This window comes from Lichenostomus cassidix, chromosome 4, assembly GCF_008360975.1.
Source record: "Lichenostomus cassidix isolate B80296 chromosome 4, HeHo_3.0, whole genome shotgun sequence".
Taxonomy (NCBI): domain Eukaryota; kingdom Metazoa; phylum Chordata; class Aves; order Passeriformes; family Meliphagidae; genus Lichenostomus; species Lichenostomus cassidix.
In genome coordinates this window covers 7,874,702-7,900,741 of record NC_139484.1, presented here as the reverse complement: position 1 = coordinate 7,900,741, position 26,040 = coordinate 7,874,702, and the positions used below count along the sequence as shown (strand labels likewise).

At 43.3% G+C, this 26,040-nt stretch overlaps 1 protein-coding gene across 4 annotated transcripts in view; it reads right to left on the bottom strand.

Annotated features, from left to right (window-relative positions):
- SHROOM3 (shroom family member 3) overlaps nucleotides 1–23,507 on the bottom strand; it is a 114,074-nt gene extending 90,567 nt beyond the window's left edge. For all 4 annotated transcript variants that reach the window (XM_085057758.1, XM_085057759.1, XM_085057760.1 and 1 more), the window contains exon 1: nucleotides 22,573–23,507. In XM_085057758.1, coding sequence (XP_084913884.1) covers nucleotides 22,573–22,737 — 165 coding nt within the window. In that variant the 5' untranslated portion in view covers nucleotides 22,738–23,507. The remainder of the gene's footprint in view (nucleotides 1–22,572) is intronic.
- Nucleotides 23,508–26,040: the final 2,533 nt, after the last annotated feature.

The window sequence follows — 26,040 nt, the reverse complement described above, 5'->3', positions numbered from 1 at the left end:
TACGAGGGAGATAGCCTGCCCTGGTCCGTTTGCCCCTGCAGTCACTATCCCCGTCCTCTGCTGCCACCCCGCGGCTGCTCGACAATCAGGGGACAACTGGTTTTCCACAGAACTCATTTTTCAATGGAAATAATTTTTCAGTTACTACTGTTGTTGTGAAAATAGAGCAATGCTGCACTTAAGCCACAGTGAATATCTGAAAGGTTCAAAGGCAGACGCTTGAATAAATTTTATTGTGTGGGAATGCAAGAAAAAACTGTTGAAGAGTGGTATTTACCTTATTTCTCAATATAAATACTGAAAAAACAGGCAAACTCATCAGGAAATGCTGCAGTCCTCTGTCTAAGTACAAAATCAGAGGAAAGGGGTCCTGATCCCTTCACTTTGTCTGGCTGACATCTTTCAGTGCTTCCTACTCTGAGAGATATGACCTCTGAGGTCTCTTTTTCCCCTCTATTTACTGATAGCATCATCCTTTCACATGATAGTATCCTACACCTTGTGGTTGAGAGCCCATTGCCTGTGAGTTTGTCTTGAAAGTACCTTAGACTGCCAAAAATGGGATAAAACTCATCTTAACAAGCACAGAATTAATTTTGTTCGCTCTCTGTGTCAACTCTTTAACTACTGCCCAAGAGGCCAAAAGCCCCTGAAATTCCCTGCCCACATGTCAGCCAAAATATCTTCAACCTGCATGGGGGGATTTTTCACCAGCTCAAGAAAATGCTGGAGCAATTTTGAAACTGAGATGATAACATCAGGCTTAGCTAGTGATTAACAAGGCATTTCATAGCACTCCGTGGATTTTCTTGTTAATTTTATACTGGAGATACAAACATTAATAGTGCAAAAATTGCCAGAGTCTGAGATGAAAGACATTTGTTCTCTTCTGCCTTAAAAAAAAAGCCGTCAGATATGGGTGACAGGGAAAGGTTCCCCCTAAAGCCACTCTCACAGTCACACACAGCACCTATCCCTCTCTTTGCCTGAATCCTCTGAAGTAGACACATCTTGCTTGGGACTGTCTTATCCAGACATTTAGGGAGGAGAATTTATATCTGCATTTCCAAGCTTATTAATACACCAAGCCAAACACTTTTTGGCAAAACTATTTTTAGCTGCAGTAGATACAGAAATGAATTCAGCTGCAGTTCAGTTTGAGACAGGTCCAAGTTTCCAGAGCTGTCAGGTGCCACGGAGATGGATGAGGTAAACATACCTGTAAAAACACCAGGCACAGTGCCCGCTGTCTTCCTCTTTCCTGTGTGCTTTGGATTTACATCTTGCCCTGCATCTCAAGGATGACATGTAAATGCCTTTCTAGAGGAAGGGTTTCAAATTGTTGTTCCACCATATGTGCCAGGGAAAAGTCCCACACAAGCATTGCAAACACAAACTGAACACACACATTCCCTTCCTGCCTTCTCCTCCACTTGGTCCCATTTCCTGGTTTCTCACAGTTTTCTACTTTCTTAGGGTTTTTTTTTCTTTTCTGCTCTTCTGTTTACAAAAATGTCATTGAAAATAAACTGACAGGACAAACAACTCTGAGATTCCCACTAGAAAGAGTGATGTGAAATGACATGTTTGGCTCTCAGCAGTGAAAGGCCCTTGATCTCAGGAAGAACTGGATTATAAAGATTCCATATCCCAATTTTAAATCTCAACTAGAGCAGCACAGAAAATGTGCCCTAACTCCTGCATCATGAGGCCATTTGGCTTGCTGGCCTCCTCTTTTCTTGTACATGGTGCCAGGTTCTGAAGGTATTGTTACAAACACAGGGTGACGGATGAACCCAGCTACAAGGAGCATTTTGTATCCAAATATTGCACAACCTTTTCCATTTTCTTAGCTTCAGTCTTAAGCATTGAAAAATCATATTCCTGCTTTACACAATGCACTGGAAATTTTACCCTCGCATTCTGGGGTGGGAGGAGGAAGGAGAGGAGCAGGGATAACTACAAAGGAAGGGAATGTGCCTGCTAAAGCCAGTCACTACACAGAGGCTAAACAGCATTTCTTTAATTGCTGTAGCTCCAGGGGATAAGGCAGCAGGCACATGTTTTTATAAGCTGACTTACACATTAATGAAAATCCCAGGACATTCCTCTAAGACCAGAGGCATTAGTGGCAGCTGGGATGCTGGCCAAATTCCAGTGAAGGTAACTATACTGTTTCCCTACAGTCTCCCCACCACTTCAGTGAATGTGGTCCATTGTTTCAGCTCCAAGTCGCTCCGCAGCATCCCTGAGATGTACAGTTCTCTGAGACAACATTCTCACTTAAGGAATCTTGGTGGAATTTAAAAATAGGACCTGTGAATGATCACAATGTCCCTTCTGGCAAACAAATTTGCAACAACAACTTTGAGACAAATAAGCTGCAGAAAACCAGAAGATTGCATAAAAGTTCCAAGAGGAAAGAACAAAAAGTACACTGGAAACCTCAAAGCAGAAATACAGTAGCAGACACTTCTCTGTTTGAAATTAGTTTAATTAATATCCTTCCAGGGACTTGCCCACATATTGCTAAATTCAGTATATGCCTTTTCCATTTCATGGAGTTTGGATGAAGCCTGTACAGAAGGATTTTCAGGGAAAAAATTCCACTGTAAGAGGGCTTGGAATAGGTATTTCCTTTTGGTATGGCTACAGATGGCCAGTAGTAACTCTTCCTCCAGGCTTCCAAATTTTTGAAGATACCATTTCTCTCAGAGGAAGTGTCTTTATGTGAGTTGGTGAAAACTTTGGATATGGATACTGCCTTATCCATATCAAAGCAGGCTGTGCTGAACTTGTGAAAAGCTTGGATGAGCTTTGAAGACCAGCTCACATTCAAAGGGTCTGGCAGGAGAAGAGCAAAACCACAGGGGACTGGGACAACAAACCCTAAGGCTGCAAGTGTGAGTTTCCAGCTGTCCCAGCAGAGACTTTTGGGAACACTAATATTGAACTGCTGCTGTTTGCTCTCACCCTTGCCAACACAATAATTAAAAATGTACAGTGCTGGCCCTTTGAAAAGCTGAGCAGAGCACCAGTTCCAGTAAAATCCCAGCATCTACTCCTCATGCTGAATTAGGAACAAAGCCAGCTTACTCTCTTTTAGTTGAATCTCCCTTTTGCTGACAGGACAGACCCCCAGATTTGAACAAAGCCTGAGCAGTTTGATTCCCTCCTGCATTTTGGCCCTTACTGAGGATTAATGCCTTCATTGCATGGAGAGGCAAAATACAGGGTATGAAAACAGCACAGTGATCATGGTGGCATCTTGACTGTTCCTGTTGGATCCTAGAGATCCCTATGAAAATTGCAGATGTAACTGTGTGCTGATGTATGTCTTCAGAGCTATGGAGTGTGCAACGCAGGCATGGAGTCTCTCCTCTCTACTCACCACTACTATTGTCACCATTTGTCACAAGAACTGCCTTCAGTTGGATGTCCATCTGTGGGGAAGCTGGTTTCAACTACTGATGAAATATATAAACTGCAGAAGCCAGCCATGGCTTTCAGAGGAGCCCAGGTGACTGTGGCCAGTGCATGATCTCAGCGATGTTTTCCACTCAGCCATCCCTGTCCTGATTGATTAACTGAGTGGGGGCTGAAGGAGCAGCATGCAGTACTTAGCTAATTACACTGCCCGAGGTCTTTTGTCCTGCTGCCGCTGGATCGCCTCAATTGATTCTTTCAGTCCCTAAACAGCTTTGTGGGCTGCATGCCTGGGCAGAATAAGGTCTTTTGTCATACTTTAATGAACGAAAATGTTTTAAATCCTCTCCTTCTCCCTCCACTCCAAGTAGCAGCAAGGGTAACCCTGGTGCAAGGACAGCTGTACTGGCTGATGGGTGTCTGTAACCGTGAACATTCTCCTCCTTCCAAGGCTGTGGGATTTTACAAGCTTCCCAACATCAGCTGTCTGATCTATCTAAGGCATCTACCTCCATCTCCATAGACTACAGGGGATTTAAGTCTTGGAAGACTTCTAAAATACAGCTAAAAACATGTTAAATGATTGAACATTCAGCATGATAACACAGGTTTGTGAGTAATTAATTCCTGCATAAACCAATCTGAAACTTTTCTTCTGGGGAAAAATAATTGAAAATAAAAATCACACCTTCAGTTTAACCTTTTCCCTGCAGTATCCAACTACTGGTGACGTATTTTTTGTAGTTAAACTGAAAACACTAATATTCAATTTAAAACATGGGATTGGCAATATCCCACTGAAGTTCTCCACAAAATATCTCCTAGTTCATTAATCTAATAAACTTCTGCCTATAATGAACACTTTCTCAGCATTGTCCAGAGTCATTAATCCTGGCACAACCTCCTAAAGTACAAGATGTAAAACACAGATGTCATGGCCGAGCTATGAGCTGACCATGTTGCATTCTCCAGAGCTGGTTATTCTTCAGATGGCTGAGTTTTAGATGTGAATTAAAGTGATTAATAAATGAAAAGGCTCTTATCATCCATTCCTGTGCTCAGAGTCCCTGAACAATTTTGCCCTACCACTTGCCAACTAAGCTGTAATAGCTCACAGCATATGCTTCATCACTTCATGGTCAAAATTCTTAATCTGAGTAATAAGGGCAAACCCCATTCCTTTTTCCAAAGGAATGGACGTGGGGAAGGAGAGAACACCTTGGGACTAACAAGCAGTCGTTAACCCACCGTGATCAGAAAATAAAGGCGTGCTGCTCTTTTGAGACTGCTGTTTACACTGAATGGGCTCCACGTCAGATTTGTTCCCTTGGAGTTCAAGTAAGTTGGTTCCAGTGCCAGCTTGGCGTGTCTGAAACGCTAATTGTCTTGTTTCCATTTCACACATCATCATCACAGTAACATTCCTGGAACTGGGAGACAAATGCCAGTTTGACTGGAAGGCAGACTGAAACACAGCCAGAGAACCTGCAGGTTTAGTGCAACCCCAAATACGGCTTTTCCCTGGCCCAATAAAAAAGTAAGATGCTGGCGAAACTGCAGCCCTATGCTTTGGTTTAAAAACTATTCTTTAAAATAAGGGCTTTTGCTGAAACGCTCACAATATGTTTAGGTGTCTGCTTTTACCTCATAGTCTCAAAAAAGCTTCTTTCATACAGGAAGTACAGAGAAGAAATCAATGTATAAAGGCCCAGGTCCCCAAATGCACACAGGTGAAATCCGTTTGGATTTAGGCACCGAAGCAGGACATGTCAATAGAATTCTTTGCAGATTTTAAAATACTATAGGAACAGAATTAAAACCAGAATTTTACTATTTGATTGACAATGAAGAAGTAAATGCATACAAAAAACATAATGGGATAGGAGAATGCATTAAACCAGTTAACACAACATTTCTCTTATCAGTCCAAAAACGCAGACCAAGTTTTAATATCTAGTGGTCTGGCATTGTTTAGCCCCATTACCTCAGCAGAAGGTTTAGAAGTTGGGCACAGGATTCACTGAATACAGGTGGTTCACTGGGTGCAGGGAACCAAAGCCATGAAATATACAGAGCCAAGCTTCCCAAAATATTCTTGTCTAATACCCCTCATTATGCAAATTTTCATATTGTGGAAACACATCCATAGTGGAGTTTAAGAAACTTTCAGTTTTGAAACTATTTTTCCAAGTATCCATTGCAAGTATCCACCCTGCTGCTTCATCAGACTCTTCTGTGATCCCTTCCAATCTCACATGCAAACATGGAAGTTGCTGGTCTTGGAGCAGATGTCAGCCAACAGATATTTCTTCTTTCTCTCTTGGGAGGATGACGATAAGTGTTCCTCATGCTTTCCACAGGAAAGAGTACTCTCTGAACAAAACCTGTGTGGCTCGGTATTTGGGCAGCACAAGAACTCACTCACCTGAACAACCTGGTGTATTTTTTAGATTTCTCTGCATTTTTTTCCTGTCTCCTCCTTTATGACGGGTCAGTTCAGAGGCTGAATGTCCTGCTAAAGCAGTATATGAAATTCTGTTCCAAGATGCTGAACACTGTGCCTGAGCTTTTTGCATAACACTGCCTACCTGAATTCCTGAGTCTTTTCCTTGTGACAGAGCAATATGCCGAAGTAATTAGTTTTGTACCTTAGGGGCACATTATTCACTCCAGTGAAAGAAAAACACAGGGCAATTTCTCAGCGAAGATCCTGGTGTTGCTCCAGTATAACATGTTTATTTACATCAGCTAAAGCATTGGCCTCTGGAAATCATTGCTCTGTGCATTACATCTGGTGATTTTGATGAGTCAGGGAGCTTTCTTGGGAATCATGGAGGAGGTGATATTGAACCAGGATCTAAGGAAAAGGTCCCATGGCTATTCACCATCATACAAGTTTTTCTTCAGAACTCAAAGAAAAAAAAATATTTCCTAAGGCCTGGCCACTCTGTTATATGAAAGGTCCCCTCTCAATAGCTCAGACACAGCACTCACATCTCTTTCTCCCATCAACAGTTAATTCCAAGTCCAGTTGTGGCCTGGAAAAAAACAGGGAAGGTGTGAAGCAAAGGAGTATCAGGCAGGAGAGGTTAGTTCCCTGTTTCTGGGAAAGAAGCAGCCCAGATAAAAAAATGCTGTTCTTTGATGCCATAGCGCAGATTTGGGATATTGGCCAACTCGCAAGGGCTGTCCTTGGTTAACTTTGCCATCGTGTTTCCATTTCTCCAGGCAGATAATAATGCTCATCCATCACACTTAAATAGCCAGAACCAAATTCTGCTTCAGCTACGTCAGGGTGCAGCAGAAGAAACACTGCTGACACCTCACTCACTCCTTCCAGGTTTACCACAGGACAATTCCAGGAGCAGATTCCCGCCCTGATGGTTCATCACACCCCTCACAGAGGCACTCAAGGACATTACTTTGAAACCCTTGTTGTGCAACAGCCCAAAAAGCCCTCTGTGTCCACGTTAGTCTCATGGCCCATCACCTACAACTATGATTTTGTTATGTGTCTGCTCTTGTCTTGCATTTCTTGTGTGCCAGCAGGAAGACCTCAAATGGCCCCAAAACAGAAGTGAGGTGAAAGAGGGCACAAGTGGGGACCAGAGGTAGAAGTGGATTGTAAACAGCAGCTCTTGGTCCTGCCACAGGGCCCCTTCTCTTGAACCACAGTGCTTTCCTCACTGACCAGGAATTAAACTGCCCAAAGCCACAGCGCAGAAAGGATCAGGCCTGTAAGCTGGTTTCACTTTTATTATTTGTTCCTAATCTCCCGTCAGTTCCCACGCTGGTTTTAAAGTATTGATCACCCCACAGCAACAGCTTCCAATGAACAATGGATCTGTGGTTAATGAGTCCCAGGAACTACTCTCACCTTGCTTGAGCCCTTGGGGTGAGAAAGTTAAGTGCTCCTGTACAAGCTCAAGTGACTGCTCACCATTTCCTTAATATTCCGTCTCTTTGTGCTTTGCAGTTTGCCTTCTGCTGAGCTAATGTTTATTTTTCCAAAGAGCAGTTATTGTGGTAAACTGATATCAAACCGGCAGTGTGGGAAATAAGATTTCATCTCCTGTACTTCAACACTTCATCCAGGAAGGCAAAAAGAGAGCCAACCTAAGAGCCTTCTTTGTCTTTAACAAGGATGACACCTTGTTGCCAGTGCAGTGGTGATGTCCTTGATGCTTACCAGGTCTCTCTCACCAGTGATTTTCCATTATATAGATTCTGTGGCTTTTGCTAAAGGAGAAGATACCGCATACCCCTTATTCAGTGGGAAAACCCCTTTGGCACATCAGCATCTGCTGCTGTTATCTAGGTACTGTGATGCCGAGACCCCTAGGAACATGATTCTTTGCTGTTTGCTCATCTTATTCACACCCTTGAGCATGTTTCACTTTACCCACATAAGTAGTATTAGATAAAATAATCAGATTTCTGAGCTGAGAATGGACTACGCCCCATTTGTGTGTTTGTAGACCTCTGCTATCCAAAACTGTGGAAGAAAAAAATGTCCATTTGTAGCTGTGGAGTGCAGATGATTCTTTATGGTTAATATAACTCTCTAAGAATGTTTGCTATTCTAATCTTGCTGACTAATCTTTCTTCTTCTAAAGTTTTAATTTTGCTTAAGGAATAAATGTGTGATATTGTGTTAGAAAAGCCAATCAACTGCTCAGGCTCTAGCTGGGAAGCAATGTGAGTTCCCCTTTGTACAAGCTCTTCTCAAATGTGATTGTTTCCCCAGTGTCAAATTCCATGGATTTTAGCAGCTGAATGGGTACAAAATTTGACATGGTCAGAAACGTGCGCTTATAAAAACTTATTACCACTGAATAGCTGGTGCATTCTTGGTGCACTCATGTGCAAAGTGCCCTTGGAGAGGGCTGGCTGGCAGCACCTCTGGGCCTCATTAGCACACACACGCACACATCCCAGCCTCCCTCCAACACCGCGCTGGCTGTTCCCATGTGCCATGGGGAGGGGATGCGGGAGGCTGAGCAGAGCCAGCACCCTCCTGCAGCAGCTGTCCTCAGTTAACCCTGGGGCTAGCCCAGGCAGGGCAAGCCACCACAGCTCCTCCAGCCAAGGCAAGCCCTGCAGCTGAGGCAGCTCTGGAGGGCGAGAGCTCACGTGCTGGGAGTTACAGCCAGAACAATGCTGAACTGAGGACAAGGTTGGGCAGAAATACCAAGTCTTGTGACCTTCCAGCTGACATTGCTGCTCGAGGGTTCTGCTGGGCACCAGCACAGAGATAGCTCCCATCTCCATAGCAGGCTCCACCAGGCCAATAAAGTCCAGCAAGGTATGGTGAGCTACAGGCATGTTTGGATGCCTGGGTCACTGTAACCCAATCCTACGGCACCAATGCAAATGGAGCCCACAGGGGTGTATCTATCTTAGAATCACCGAGTGGTTTGGGTTGGAAAGGACTATAAAGACCATGTAGTTCCAAACCTTGCCATGGGCAGAAACACCTTCCACTCCCCCAGGTTGCTCCAAGCCCCATCCAGCCCGGCCTTGGACCCTTCCAGGATGCACAAAGCCAATGGCTCACATAGCACACGAGTACCAGAGCGGTGTACACATCAGCTTTAAAAAAAGCTGCTTCACTCCCTCTCACACGTTGCTCCACTGACAAGGCCTTACACTACCAAAACCTCTTTGCCTGGATTAGTGCTATCCCTAGACTTAGAGACAAATCTCACAAGTTATTTGGAATAGTTGAAATAACAAGGTTTTGGCAGCCAGGGCTCTGTGGGGAGGTCAAGCACAAATGCTGAGCACACGGTGCCTCCTGCCTGGCCTCACCCAGCTCCACACAATCTTCTGCTTAAAGAGAAGCTTTTTAGCTCAGGCAGAGGGAACTCTGGTCCTCCTGACAGACTTGGGGATGATGGTCATCATAGGATCTCTTTCCCTGCCTCTCTGCACTGCAGCATTCACGAGCAAAGGGCCACAGTATCCCCTCTGGGAGGAAAGACATCAAAGGTGAGAGCTCTGGGTGTGAATAAGTAAGTGCAGTTGCCATTAGGGAACTTGAATGAGAAAGCCAGATTTTTTAATGAGTATTCAAATAAGGACCAGGAAAACCTCCATGGACACCGAGTGTTCCTGCAAATCCGGTTCTCATCTACTTTGCTCAAAGAATGCTCATCAACTTTTCTAAAGCCTATGTGACTTAGGTGATTAAATCCAATTGGTGTCACGTTAACAGTGGAAACAGTTTCCATCACACACTGATTCTGATATTTATTAAAAAAAAAACAGCCCAAAGGTCACTATTTTTAAAACAAAAAGTTACAATTTCTCAATTTAAATTAGTGTGTCATTATTTTATTTGATTTTAGTAGTTGAAGCTATCTCTGGGAATTGTCAAAACTAAAAGTGTTATTGAAACAAACCATCTGGATCAAGTGCAAATATTTTTTTAGCATCCAGTGACCTGAAAATCCATTTTTCACTCAGCTCCAGTTACCAATAATAATAAAGAAAGCAAAATATCTTTCTCCATTAGAAATATGAAATGCACAGGAATAATATCCAGTGATATCATCACATCCATTCCTTTATGAAAATTCTGCCTCACTACCTAAGTTTTCCTAGGAGCTTATGATATGCCTTGTACTATTAAGAAAAGGATTTAAAGGGGGATTCTGGCAAGGTTCAGCTCTATTTCACCAGAAGACAAAAGGTCAAAATAAGCCCCAAAGATAATAAGGAATGTCATTCATAGGTGGGATGAGGGCTAAATTGCTCCACATTCAAGCAGAGCTTTAGTTTAAAAGACAAGAGCAGGGCATCCTTATTATTTAGCTATACTGATTCCAGTGGCAAGAACAAGACTGCTTCCACACGGAGGTTAAATGCAGTAAAGGATGTTGATCCCTAAGAGGCAGGGAAGAAGGAGTAAGTTTAAGGGGTTGAAACTTTTAACTTGGACATTTTTAAAGCAGAATACTTCAGGTTTGGTCTTGGTGATTGTTTTTATTTCAAAGTTTACCTGCATTTATTGTACAGCATCAAACAAAACTTATCAGTTCCGCACGAGTCCCTGAGTTTTTTTCTGTTCTTCCCATCTTGCCATGATTTTGGTTCAGGGTCCACAAGAACCAGTCTCTCTATACAGGCCACCAAACCAAGAATATGATATGGTTCTATGTTCTTTAAGCTTTCCATGCATTAAAAAATAGTATTTATGCCATGATCAATATGCTGTGAGTGAATGAAAATTGTAAATCCAAGTGAACAACCAAACTCCTGACACTGCCTGCTCCAAATGCACATCTCCTCCTACACTCCCCCCAAGCCAGCAATACACATATATCCAGATATACAGAAAGAGAAAAGGAATTTCCTAAGTCCCCAGGCCAACAAAATTCTTCCTCTGTTCTCCTCCTGACCAGGGTCTTTGGGTTTCCAGCATTTTTCTTCCTGGCTGTTGTTAGTTTTGGCAAGAGCAGTAATACCACTAAGAAGTTAGAGAACCTCTGTTCCATTCCAAAGCCAATTTAGCTAACTTAAACCAGCAAAACCCACCCCCCACACCTTCTTATCAGCTGGAATTTCCACTAGTGCCTGAGGAACAGAGGAAATCAGAAAGCACACTACAACCCAGCAGGAAATATTTCTGACCATGATTAATGCTTCCTTTAGCAGTGGAACAGAATCTTTGCAGATCTTTGGGGATCCTTGGAAGAATTCCATTTACTACTCTCCAGGCAATATTGTCCTGTGAAAACCTTACTACACAACAGAAGCATTAACGGATTCAGAGTAAAATAAGAAAAGATGCATTATCCTAAAGATTTGGAGAAGAGGGAGAGAAGAAGTTAAGAAAGGCACACAGGGTTTTCCTTTCACTCCATGTGATTATGTTGTGATAATGCCCGCTACAGACCTGTCCATCACTCATGGACTCAGGTCAGAGAAGCTCTCTGACCCGACCAGCTGGGTGACACAAGCCAAACAATGACAAATTCAGCTTCACTTGCTCTTGCCAGAGGGATCTCAGGGTTGCCTGTTGAGCAGCTATGAGGCAACCACACTTTCCTTTTATCCATCTTCTTTTTTTTTTCTTTTTTTTTTTTTTTTTTTGGCTAGGGAATTTGCATGGATAGCTACAGAAAAGGAAAGGCACAGTCTCTCATCTCTACTATGCAGAATGGTGTCTTTCTAACTTTGGCTTCCTTAGCTAGCTCCCATATTACCAACTTTTAGCAGATAGAGAGGTAATTGCCTTGAACTGCCTTGATGGAAAGTACTTTAAAGTCATGCTCTGGCACAATAAACTCATAAACAATAAACCTTGCAGATTTCAAGGTATTGCTGTGAAGCTGGCCAGTGACATCCCACAGGGATGCAGGGAGCCAACTCCAATCCAATTGCCACTGGATTCATTTGCTACCTTCCAATCACTGGGGAATGCCATGGCCAAAAGCATAATGGAAGATAATGCTTTTATGGGAAATGGCAGGATACTACCTCCATTTTCAACTTACCCTAAAGAGAAGCAGACTCACTCTGGAGTGCTGAAGAGTCAGCTACTAACCAAAGACATTTGACTGAGGATTGTGCTTGGTCTACAACTGGTCACCAAAAGTACAAGGGCAGACTATACCCCATGTGAATTACAAAGAGGGCTTAATGTGACTCATGCAAAATTAAGATGATAATGCTGTTGTTGGCATGAGATTTATCCCGAACAGAATTTAGCTTGTGGCATCACATTTTTTCCCGAGTACAATATGCCACCACCTGAGCTTCTATAATATCACCAAAGGCGGAAGGTCTCACAGAGCAGCGCTATCATATCCTCTCCTCAAACCCCGAGGGGTCAGTGATTCAGCACTGACTCAGCAGGAGCAAGACCACAGACTGAACCACTTTGTATCATTTCTCTTGGCCTTGCAAAGTCTCCCATCCAAGCGGTGACACAATCCAACCTGTTAAGCTAATGAGAGCTGACAAGATCCCAGCCTGAGAACAATAAAACACACAGAACAATAGATGCTCGCCCTGGTTCTCTTCAGCTCCAAGCAGCACAGGAACCTTTTGTTTCAGCAGCTGATGAGATACATACGAAGTCGTAGAGTCACTCAAGTGCACTTACTTTTGTTTCTACCTATTCCTTTCTCCAAACCTCCAGCTTTTGTTGGTGTGTCCATGGTTCATTCTCCATCAAACACTGATAAAAACCATAAAAAGCCCATGTCCCTGGTAGGCAGGGAAACCTCTAAATGCAGTTCATAATTAATGTCCAACACTTGGTTAAGTAACAGCCAGTCTTAATGGAAGCACAGATGAAGGTTATGCCTAGACACTTTGGTATAGCACCAGTTCCTTAGAAATCTTGGATGTCCTCTGTACAGGTTTCTCAGCTCAGACTGTACAGAGCACAGTCTTCCCATAGGCTTGCCGCCTTTCGACACTGGCCACGGGAAAAGAGAGACTGAGGCACCAGCAGTTCTTGTGCCTGAAGTTTACTACCCCAAAACTGCTACCCCAAAGGCTGCTGCCCCAAAGGACTGGACAATGGAGGAAAAAGAGATTTTTGGATGTAGCCCTTAATGAACAGGTGAAGACACAGGTGCTGCTGGCAGGCCAACATTAGAGACAGACTCAGAAAGAAGCACAAAGACTTCTTTTCCAAAAGTAGAAGAAACTGTTAATAACTTGGAAATCCGAAGTTTTTCCAAATGTGAAGGTGTATTGCTGAGAGCTGTCCTTGCAGAATGGCACAGAGGAGTGTGTGGACCCCAGGGCCAAGCCAAACTGCCATTGACTAAGGCAGGAGTGGGAAGAGGGCCTCAGACTGGAAAAAGGGGCTACTCTGTACTTATGGGCAAGGATAGGCAGGGAGTCCCTCCCCTCCCGTGTCTGTGTTTTTGGCCTAACAAAAAGGGTAAGTTGCCCCTGATGAAGCTGTGATGGAAAACTAATCCTCTCCAACAATAGCCCAGTGCTAAGAAACATCTGTGGATCTGGGCAGGAGAGAAAGCAAGGACCTCTTCTAAGGGCATTTGTTTCTCCATCAGTCTTTTGTGGTGTCTTTCCCTCTCACCCACCTCCTTCCCTGCTTGATTATTCCAGCATTAGTTTGCACGGCCTGTTTGCAGAGACAGAACAACAACAGAGGTCTGCTTGCAAAGCCAGCAGAAACCTCTTAGCTTGAGACCAGAAATGTGCAGAATCCCCAAAGAAAAAAAATGTTTGAACTTGCCTCCCCAAAAGTGTTGTATTCATTGACTTGCAAGCAGGGGGAACAGCCGTAGTAATTTAACCTAGGGAAGAGTGCCAACAACTTATTTAATTGCAGAGTTTGTGCCAACAACCCTACAATACAACTATTAATACAAGTCTCCAGTACAAGACTAATTCTACTAACCTTTTGCTGTTGCCTTTTAGTCAGGTCAGCGGCTGCATCCCTTCTGTGCTGACACTATTCAACAAACACTGGCAACTGCTTTTAAGCAAACACCAAACGGAACAGGGCAGGAGGGAGGGGAGAGGGACCACTGAGAAAATGAAGATTCCCCCCACGACCCCACCCCTCTCTGTCCAAATGTTTCACATTTCTTTCTCCATTTCAAGCCCCTCTCTTGAAATTAGAAATGTGTCTTGCCATGTATTTGCCCCTGGAAAACTGCCAAATCTTTGGTCTGGATTCCATCAGCTCATTTCCCAGTTTCTACGAGACTGCATTTGAGAAATGTGGGTCTCTCTCCATCCGCTGGCAAGACTGGTCATCAATCAATGTATGAAAGCGTGAGGTCTGACACTGGGGACCAATCCACTTTTTTAAATGAAGCATTCCTTTAAAGAACATGTATTTTTACAGAAAATTTTCTTTAAATAGCTATAATGGATCCAGCACAACTGCAAGTTTTCAAGGACACGAATATTCCAGCAATTATGTGCCATTGTAAACATCTTAAAATCCAGTATTGAACGATGCATAAGCCGCATGCAACGTCATTCTTGTGTGAGGTAGTAAACTCCCTGGTGCATTTGCAGACTCACTCCTGCTTCTCTCTTCCCCAGTCCCCACTTTTGGGGTTTTAGAGTTACACCTCGTGACCATATCACAACTATAAATTCCAACCACCTGGGAACAGATTTCTTTATTACACTCATAAACAACATTAAAGGGGCTGTAGCTTTTAACTTTATCCTGCTGCCACTACCATGATAGAGAAAATAAATACCGCTCACAAGCTCAACACAAAACCAAGGTAAAAACTTCCATATGGCTACAGTGGATGCTCCTTCTCAGGAAGTCAGTAGTTCTCCACAGGTACTGGGAAATTTTCGGACCCTGCTGATCCAACAAAGCAATTCCCCAAAGACTTCAGCTCACAAATGGTACCTCTGCCTGTTGTGTTTAGAAAATGCCCCACTCCTGACAGTGGCTGTTAAACCCTGGTATCTCTGCATCTCTGCTGGCTGGGGCTGAAAACATCGGAGCAGCGGATGTGGCCAGGCCAGAGCTGCTTACGGCATCACTGCAGAATGTGTGACTGAACCCCGCTGCAACACCCAGCCATGGCATTTGTCAGCCAAACTCCTCATTCAGCCGTGCGTTGGAAAATCCCCATTCTTGATGGAGAATGGGGAATGGCTTTCAGGCTGGCAGATTATCTGGTGAGTCTGTGGGAACTGCAAAACACTGCACCTGCCTGAAAAATGGCACCAACTCAGCACAAGACGTTTCCAGAGGGGAAAGTTAATATATGGGAGGAATGCACATAAATCCTGTTATTTCTTAATGGGATTTGGGAGCTTATTTCTCACCCCATGCTTTGAAATGTATCCCACAGCCTATTCTATTAATGAATTTAAGCACAGTGATTTTCTTATCAGCAGGAATCATTCTTCACTGGGATTTGATTTTTTTTTTTGGTGGGATTCTTTCATGCAAGTGTGAAAAATTAATATCATGCTTGAATACCAGTTAGGATGTTAACAAGCTGTGTCCGGGATAAGCTGCTCTTGTTCTACTCCTGTTGTTCTTTTTCTAATTTCAGTTGAGCAAGAAACCCGGAATCATTTATTTGCTGGAGGTTTTTTTATGATTTAGGCAGTGGCGAGCTAAAAATGGAAACACCGGAACTCTATCTCCAGTTCACGTGTGTGAATGAGTGGACACAAACCTTCCCTTACTTAAAACAAACAACACTTGGAAAGAGGCTTTTTCCCCCTCTCAGGTGCGCTCATTTCGTAGTGATGAGTGCCAACATCTTTCGGGCTTTCCTGGCACTGTCCTTTGATGCTCTCTCTGCTGCCACTGGATGGGGATTTAGTCAAGGCTTTGGAAGGACACCAATGAGTGACAGAAATTTTCTGCCTTCACGGTCTATTTTCAAACGCCTCTGGACATTGTTCCTTTGACTACCAGTGTTTGTTAGAAAGCAAATTACAGTTCACCTCATTTCCACTTTGAGAGATCCCTCCCAATTCTGAGTAGTTCACAGAATATCCTGAGTTGGAAGGGACCCACAGGGATCATCAAGTCCAACTCCTGGCTCTACACAGGACCACTCTAAGAATCCCACCATGTGCCTGAGAGCATTTTCCAGATAGTCCTTATGCCCTGGCAGGCTTGGGGGCCATGACCTCTGCCCTGGGGAGCCTGTTCAGTGCCTGACCACGCTCTGGGTGAAGAACCTTTTCTTAATATTCAGCCTAAACATTTCCTGTCACAGCTCCAGCTATTCCCTTGGGTCCTGTCACTGGTCAGATACTTCCCATGCAATAGACCCATGCTGGATTCATGCTCCACAATTTTGAGCTTCATCAAAAGATCCTGAAGGCAAACACCAATGACATTTGAGATGAGATTAGCTCAGCTCCAGCTGTATTATCAATGATGAGTTTTCTTCCTACACCCTGGGCTCCCAAGAAGTGAGGGAAAGGTTGAATGGAGTGGACCCTTTTACAAGCAAACATCTATTCTGTACAAACGCTGAGTTAAATTGTGCATTCCCTGGGTCTCACTTTAGGATCAGTGTAAACCTCCACTCTGGCTATATCTGCTACAGCCAAGTGTGGCATTTTCTGTCTCATCTTTCATGTAAGCTAAAGAGCGGGATTTACGAAGGCTTCATTTCTTGACCCTTAGGATTACATGCTGTGTTTAATCACACAGGATTCCTCTCTGTCCAAGAACCTGAGAAGAAAATATTTCTTCTCTTACACCTTTCTGGGACTTTGAAAGACATGACACTCCATAACTCCTGTGGCTGCAATGTAGGGGTGGAGAACTGATCTTTCAGAGCAACTGTCTGGGGATTTGGGCCAAAACCTCACTGCTTGGGCTGACCTCTGCTAAGGAGGAAACTCTAAAGCATGACTGGTCAACTGGACACCCACACCTGGCAGCTGCTTTCTCCACCCCTTCTCAGCACAGAGATGATTTGTTTCATCATTTCCTTTCACAGGCACATTCATAACAGAGTTGTCTGTGCCCCTTGGGATTCATAGCTTGGGACAAGCAAAGTACTCCCCAGAGGCTGGCTCGCTGTGATGCATCACAGCACAGCTGGCACTGCCCTCTCAGCAGTCTGAAGAGCTACCCCTGACCCTGCTGGAGCAGCAGCAGTGCCCACCAGGCCCTGCTCACATCAGGCACAGGGTTTGCCTGCAGCTGCTGCTTTGGCCCTGTGGAAGTGAACAGAAGTCTTTTTGTGCTGGAGAACGCTCGGCAGCCTAATGGAGGGGCTGACAATAGAAGCTTTTTCATGCAGCAACTCCCTCGCTTTAAGACAAGGTAGGCGATCCTGTCCCTTGTGCTGGCATCAGCAGCCTTTAGAGAGGCCCTCATATGAGCCCTGAGAAACCAGGAAGGGGGCTGAGGAACTGCCTCCTGCTTCCTGAAACAATTCCAGCATCAGTTGCCAGTCTGCAGCATTCAGATTTCCTTGTTGTCTGCAATAAGGCATCTGCCTTGTGAGTTGCCACCATCTGCAACAAGAGTCAGATGTGCAGGCAGATGATTTTGTGCCATGAACCCCTTATCATCACCAGCCCACTTGCAGAATATTGGAAAATAAAGGGTGAAAAGGCGTATTTTTTTTAAACATTAACAACACCAGCCCCAAGCTATGCTTCAGCAGTGAGGAGAAAAACAAAGTTTATATAGACAAGAACAAGGGTAGAAATGTTCAAAGAAAAAATAATTTATTTTTTTTTTAATTACAGAAGGCATCACCACGCCTCTGTAGTTTCTTGCCCTAATGCCTGGGCCAAAAAATCTCTCATGACTCTGCCAACTTCAGAGAAGCCTCTCTAACATGAGAACTGGCCTTGGGTTTTGTGACTGCAGCCCTACAAAAAGGGTAACAGTTCCTTAACTGCCACTTGTCACACGAAGGCATACAGGGAACAGATGCAAAGAAACTTTGCCTGTCAGTGCATAAGATAATTTGATTTTGTTTGTGGTGACTCTGGGCATTCAAGTGAGGAAAGCTACGAGCTCCTGGTATTGGGAGAAGAGTGATTCCCAGTGTTTGGATCGGAGACAGGGATAAGTGTGGATCAGCTGGGTATAGAATGGCCTTTTGAGTTTTGTTTCGTCAAGAATGGTGGAAAAATTCTCAATGCATGTCACTAAGTGCTCTATGAGCTCTCTCAACCAAAAATACCGGAGAAGTAGCATAGGCAGGGGAGCCTCGTGGAAAGCAGCTGGGTGCAGCTTCTGCAAGCACTGACTGCTGTTCACTGCATCAGAGTTTGGATTGGGCTCCAGACAAGGTTTAAACACCTTACAAGAATTCTAGATTATTTCTTCGGCTCTGTTCCAATCTATTCTTATTATTATTAAACTTTTATTGCTTCCTACATCCCTGCTGAGAGGTAAACCTTGGAGTTTGTGTCATGCTTTTGGCATGAGGTCCCTGCAAAGGACCTGCTCTTTTGAGTGAAGGGAACCCATGAACTCCAGCACAGCATGTGAAAAGTGTTCCCACACAGCCACTGTCCGAGGGAGAACGCTTTGGATGCTTTAATTCCTAGGCAAGAGAAACAACTCCTTTGTTAGTATCGTCAACACTGAGCTCAAAATAAAAGGGCATTTCAGAGGCCTACAACAGCCAGAGCTATTCCAAAGGTTTGTGTAGAAAAGAGAAACAGACCACAGAAATACCTCTCCTGGCTCCAAATTGCTTGAGATTGATTAACATTAATTACCTTAGGTTAAAAATTCTTAGAGAAAATTGAGAGGGAATGAACCCTTCTGTTACCAGTTTGCCTTTACTGCCTCGAACAGTCAGGGCTTTCATTTTTGTATTTTTGATCTTACAGCTAAAGGTGAGCCAAAAAAGTAATTTGGAAATAGAAATCTGGGTTTACTTCTGGGTATTATCATGACTTTGAGGCCACAGGACATTGGATTCTAATTAAACATTTGGTATCACCTGCAGTCACTTTGGCATTTGTCACTGAAGTTCTGTTTCCAGATGAAGAAACCACTTGTTTAATGGAATTTCCACTGTGAGCAAAATATCTCTAAATCTGGGCCAAAATTACGTGGTTCTAAATTACTAAACAGGTATAATAAAAAAAATCAGAAATTCAACTACATGACCCAAGGTCTGGAAACAGAGGAGTGGAGGTCACTTGCAGGAATCTGACTTCTACTCATTTTGAGTCTGTCTTTAAACACTAAAAACAACACAAGCAACTGTCATGGATTTATTTTTTTTTAAAGGAAAGTAATTAAAAACTTGAGAACTTTCTTGCCAGAGGTCTATTTGACAACATGTCATTGACAGCATGTTTCACACCACAGAATCAATATAAAAGGGAAAACACACAGTGTTAATTTGCCTCTCTTTGGGGGCACTGTGTCACTGCTATCCAGGGACATTCTGGTGCTCCTTTACATACTGAGTTTTGGACACTTCCATGAGGTGCAGCAGAAAAGGAAGACACAACTGACTATATTCACCCATCCTTCCATTCCTTTCCTCCTGGTACAACAAAAACAGATGCTGGGAGGATTCCAGCTTAATTCTGAGGCTTCCTTCAGGGAAATATGAGTCAGATGGAATAAATTTATGGTCTGCTCTCACCTCCAGCAAAATAAATGATGAATAGACCTGCATTGAAACTGGTTCAGTGTAGGGCTCTCTTTCCACAGGGAAAAAAGAACATTAGCATACAGAATCTGTGTGTTTTAATTATGCAAACTCAGGTTAGCTGCACACCCAACATTTCTGACACGTTGAGTTAGGCTGGGTTGCCTGATATGCTGAGCACTGTGGCTGAGTCTGCAAAGTTTTACTACTGTTTTTAACTGGCAGTTTTCCCATCTGAGCACTCAACCACCTCCCTCCCCAAAATCAGCCTGTCCTGCTGCACAGAGTGCAATAGCTCTGTGCAGCAAAGAGAATCTGACTGAAAGGCAGCAAATAACTTGGTCTTATTTTGAAGGCAATGGTAAAAACAAACACACTAAAAAGATACTAAATCTCTGATAGTTGGCTCTCTAAACCAGCACTTTCTACCAGCTGAGAATACAGGTCTGCTTTTTGCACTTCCACTCCCAACCGCTGCTTCTCTCACTTCTGGGTAAATTCTTGGCATGTTACTGGTAGAGAAACATGTCTGTCCCAAGGGCAGCCCAGGGCTGTGAGAACCAGTTTTTGTGCATGTGGGCCTTTTGTAAATTCACTCCTCTTGGTTTTGAACTTCCCTTAAAGCCTTTGGTCTGAAGCTGAGACACATCTGTAGTCTGAGTCCCCAGCAGTTCCTGATGGCTAGAAAGAGCTATTGTATCCACACAGATCTGTTATCTGTCTACTACGCCATAACAATACATCAATGTTACTTTGTTTTAAGCCATGCTGACATGGGCACCAGTTTATATATTTGCTGAAATGTCCACTTTTATTTACTCTAAGGCCATTTAACACCACTCTGTCAATGCAAACAGACAGGTAAGTGGATAAATACATAAAGATAATGTATTTGCCAACAAAACAGGGAACCAAAATAGAATGAAAACTTCTTAATTATAAAAAGTCAGAAATTAAAAATTGACATCCCATTTTCTGGTATTTATACGTAGTATTATTTAGAATTATTGTTGGATCATTCCCAGTTTGGGCCTGCATCTTTAATGGTTCCTTTCAACCCAAAACTTTCTATGATTCTCCAAAAGCACTCTTGTGCAGAATTAAACCTGTAACATAATTCATCATTTCCCCACAGTTCCTCATTTCTTCACAGTACAATCAGGCGACGAATACTGAATTAGCTAAATGACTAATATGCAATTAATTCTGAAGAGCACACAGTGAATTGAAGCACGAGAGGAATGTCTCAGCTGAAACTGAAAACCAGGAAACTGGAGCTGCCTGAATTCCAGAAAGCAGAGCTTTCACATGCAGCCATTCTCCAGTTCTGCATCACCCATGCATGAGCAAAACATTAAAATGCTGACACTGACAGCACAAACCAAGCACGGACTACGAGGAGAAAAAAGGGGAAAACCCAATGAAAAATAAAAGCACATTTTTGCAGTGTTGTTTCAGGAAAGGCAGGCACAAGTCATACAGCTCTCAGTGGCACTATGCACACTCCAAGCATGTTTGACATTAAGGGGCCTGGTTGTTGTGGAAACCAAATCCCATAGATTAATTAATGTTCAGCAGCCAGAGCCATCTCCCATCCTCTCCGTCTCCCTGCCCCCAATTAAAAAAAAAAAAAAAAAAAAAAAAAAAAGGGGGAAAAAAGAGGGGGGCTGATTTTTACATCACAGAAGAATGTCAAAGCAAAAAGAAACTCTTTCCTCGCAACTGCAGAACACTGCCAGGAACAGTGAACAGCCTGTGTTAGCCTCAAGTGTTTATAAAAGAAAAATTATAACACCATTTCAGTGAGGCAACTTGTGCTGTCTGTGGCTATGCCAAACTGTCTCCAAGAAGGCCCTGCAAGAAAGATGATTATGAGAAATTTCTAAAATCCCTTAATGATGAAAGGACTTTTATGGGAGTCCCCCTTTTTTTACTTTCAACATGTAAATGCATTAATCACAACTAATTTACTTCAGTGACTGACAGTCTTCATGTAAATGTGTTTGCACAGGGAGTTGCAACTGGATTTGAAATTGCAAAGGATTTGAACAACACTGATTCTGAGTACCAACATTTTCTTTTAGCTGCTGCTGATTCTGATCTGTTGAAATCCCCTCATACATCCCAGTTTGCAGGAGGAAGTAAGATTGGACAGAAGTCCCCCCATGCACCTCGCAGTTCAACATACACACTATAAACACACAGAAAGCACCAGATTGATAACACAAGACAAATATGGTTCAGACCCACTAGAGGTGAAATTTCAGAATTACCTATATCCTATTTTCAGAACAGTTTTAGGGCCATAGGTTAAACATATTTTAGATATTCATAGATTCAATGTGATGCTTTTGAAAATCCATTGTCTTCAGCACCTGCATCTTGAGGTACCTCAGTACTTCTAACAGACCCATTCTGATGAGAATGAGGAATTCCTTCTCCCATTTTTTCCCCTCAAAATATCCTTGTGAGCTATGCTACTAGTTGCCTGTTGAGAATACCCAATCATTAAATAATAAAAATCTTGAAGGTGCACCATACTTAATATATTTTGTAAGCAGAGCAAACTACTAACACAGCACAATATACACACCGAATAGGTAAAAGTATTAACTGCACTGTTTCACACACACACTTCCAATTAGCCAACATTCCACCCTGTGAATGAAAGCATTCACTTTGCTCTCACCTCAGGAGTGGTGGGGATGGATTACTGACCATGCTCAGATATGCCATGACTTCACGACACAAGATCACTTCATGAGAGTCCCCTACTCCCTCCCATTCATAGCAGTGAAATAAATACAGCCCATTTCTCCAAGCCAAAGTCCTTCCTGTGGGACAAAACCTGCACTTGGATAGTTAAACAATGCCGAGAGCTCTCCTGAGTTTCACAAATACACAGCTCCTAAGCAAACCTGCTGACTTGAACAGGTGCTCAATACATAAAACCCAAGCCAAATACAACATCAATTATAACATTTCAGTGTTACGTCTACAACTTTTGCCTTTTGAGCTGGGCCCCACTCCAACTATTTCTGTTGCATGGCATAGAAAATGAGAAAAGTACCTTTGAGATGATTAATGGCTCTCCATGCTCCAGCCCGCCCTTCAGCGTGAATCCCCATGGAGCTCCTCCGTGCAGCAGTGCCTCCAGGTAGATGTATCTTCCTTTGTGGGTGATGCTGCACTCTGAAGGTGATATGCTGGTGTTAATATTGTCTAACATCCTCATCTGTCCTAATCACATACTCAGGCAAACACAAAACCCACGCAGGCAGTCACAGAGAGACCAGGCTGGAAATCGAAGTCCTCAGAAGCCCACCACAAGTCATCTCTGAGTAAGAGAAACAAGAAGAGCCTGAATTGGAAAGTTCTTCTTCAGATCCAGAGTCCAAGGTGATGGGTTAAAAACAGTCCCATCAACATTTCAGCACGCTGCTTCTCTGTCAGGATTTTTGTGGCGTTTCAGTTGAGCTCTCCCCATTCCCAGGTACTCTGGGCATGAGAGCTTGGTAAAGATTTCTCTTCCTGTCTTCGGCAGATCAAAATTGTGGTTTTAAAGGTGGGGGCAAAAAAAAAAGACGGGAAAAAGGAAAAGTTTATAGATTTAAAAGCTCCTGACCAGCAAATTGCCAAAATCCAAACGAATGCTTCATTTGTGATTGATTATCAGTCTTTTCTTCCTTTCTGCACGCGATTTACCATTACAATGGCCTTTTTGCCTCAGCCCACTGCACTAAAAGAATGGAAGCGTCTTCCCCCTCTCGAGCTCTCAGTTACTCTGTTCGCTTACTTCACAATTTTCTGACTTGTCAAAAAAAAAAAAAAACAGGCTGGGGGAGGAGGAGAGAGAAAGTCCACTCCTAAAACCCTTTAGAGGGTTTTAAAATGTGAAAAAACTCCATACTTATGGGATTAAAAAGTGAAAAAAAAGCTATCGGGAACACTGGAGAAGCAGGTGAAATGAATCCTTTGGGAAGACGTTAAAGCGATAACCGAACTCTTCATTTTCGGTGCTCTCCCTGATGAGCTGCCAGAGCTGCAGCAGCTACTGCTGCTCTGAGGGAGGGTGAGGAAGTGAGGGGGGAGAGAGAGAGAGAGAGAGAAAGAGAGAGAGATGGATTAAGGCAAGTAAGGCAGTGCTGCCCAATTGTGCACATCAAGCATGCAATTATAAAATGCAGTGTGCAAAAGCTGGGGCTCACCCTTTTATTATGCCCCCGGAAACCACCATCTTTCTATTGTCCTTGCCAAGGAATTGTAACAATCCAAACTGCCAGTTGCTGAAAACACAATGGACCTGTTCCAAATCAGCTCAGTGGAGCACTGCTAATAATTCTGCTCTCATAAAGAGCTTTTCCTCTGCATGAAGCCTAGCAGCTTCCTTGGACGGATTTCTTTTCCCCATTTACACTGCCAGAAAGGGCCAATGCTTTCCCAACACACGGAATAAGAAATAACTCCAAAAACTTGGGATACTTTTATTAATGTAGTCAGTTGCCTACAGTAGCACATGCAGATGTGGGTGCATCTGCTCTTCCATAAGTGCATGTAGGCTTAGGGACTTGGCTCATCACTTAACATATTTCACAGCATGTGCCACTGAAGGTGTGCAAAACTTTTCCTGATTTTTAATTAGATCTCAAATGGGACAAGAGAGAGAGGAGACCAGAGCCCACTGCCCTTCCTGTTGGCATAGCTGAGGAAACCCACAGTAGTGTCTCTGCCTCTAAGGCACCCCCAGCTTTTGATCTCACAGTGCCTGGGATGTGCATTATTTCTCCTTTGGGTTTTGCAAGCTGTCAGGACCTTGTGTTACCAAACCTGAATGAACTGTGGGGGAAAAGCTTTGGCGCTGGGACTCTAAACCCAGGAATCCTCGCGTTTGTCCGTGCCATACTGTTCACATTCCCTTTAAGATGTTACAGGTTCCCAGAGCCTTCTATTTGCCCCATGTGTCCCAGGTCTCATTCCCAAGAGCCATGAAGAGAAATGCAGAAAAGAGGCCCCTCACTTTATTTTCCATGGTAGATGATTCCTCAGTCCTTGCTTATACTGAGCTTTGCCCCCTCAGCTTCCCTCCCTGAGGCTGAGTTTTCATTAGCCTCATATCCCAGTCAGGCTCACAGATTGCCATTATCCAGAACTCACCCTTTAGCCTGACTCAAATCAGATTTCTGAGGTTTTACACTCCTAATGTTTCAGCGTAAAAACCCTCACTCCAAGCCACCACAAAGACCAATTCATTTCCGTCCTCTGCATAGCCCTTGCAGGGACAGGTGAAGGCTCCAGGAGCTCTCTTGGGGCCATGCCTCCTGCTATCCATAGCCAGCAGGACTAGTTAAGGCTGTGTAAGGACACACCAGCCTGTTAACAAGCCAGGGTAGTTCTTTGGATTACGTCCATTTCCCATACAAAACATTTGTCACCACACCCGTCTCCAGATACCAGATTTCCAGTGAGAGCTGTATTTCCCACGGTGCCTGCTGCATCTGATGATTAAAAGTTATCAGCATATTTCTGAGAGACAGTTTACTTGTCCTCCAGCACTGTGGTTCATTTGAAGTGCTGAAACCAATATAATTTTCGCCAAAAACTCCATCAAATTTGTCACCATTGCAAGCACATAATTTTCTCTTCTTACCATCTCCAGATTTGCTAGGTTTTCATCCTGTTAATTCAGCTCCAAAAAGGTTACATTCAGGTGCTTCCATGTATCAAAGAGTCACAACCAGCTAAGGAAAAAGGTTTGATCAACCACCCAAAAACAGCTGCCAAATACTGTGCTACTTCCTCAGCAGGCTCCACACAGGACCTCCTCTCAGGACAGAGCCGAGATACTCTTTTCTGGGATGCAACAAAAGAGACCTGGGCTCAGAAAATATCTGTCCTCACAGAATAATATATCTGAATGTTTGCACAGTTTCAGTGTAAGAGAATATAAATTTTGAATAGTCATGTCAGAACCCTTTCCCTCATCAAGCACTACTCTGCTAAAGCAGGAAAAATTACCACTGGTTTCACTTTTCAGAGTTTGCAATCAAACCCTGTATTTATCATCAATCAAGGCAGCTGGCAACTGCTCTGTCTTTTCCTAAATTCCTTCAAATATTTCAAGTTTCTTTTGCAAATTAAGTTCATTGGAGCAACAATGCCCCCATCTGCTGAAACCAGAAACTGTCAGTTTAAGTCGACCGATTTAAATGCAAACATTTCATTAGTTAAAAGGCATTTGCTATGCTTTTCCCTTTCAAAAACGAAGCAGAATCTTTTCTGAGAATTCAGAGTGGCATTCCTGATCTTACCTGAGTCCCTGAGCTGGCAAGTCATCAGATTAAAGGTAAACCTAGAAACCAAAGACAGGAAATTCAGCTGCTAAACATCTGTTCCTGCCCTTTTGGCAGGAGAATTTAATGCTAGGCTTAGTTTAAATCACCTTCTGCTTAGCTCTATCCTGTAAGCGCAGAGAAAACAAATTCACAATTTATCTCTAAAGAGAAGTTTTGTACAATAATGTGGGCCCTCCTACCTTTCA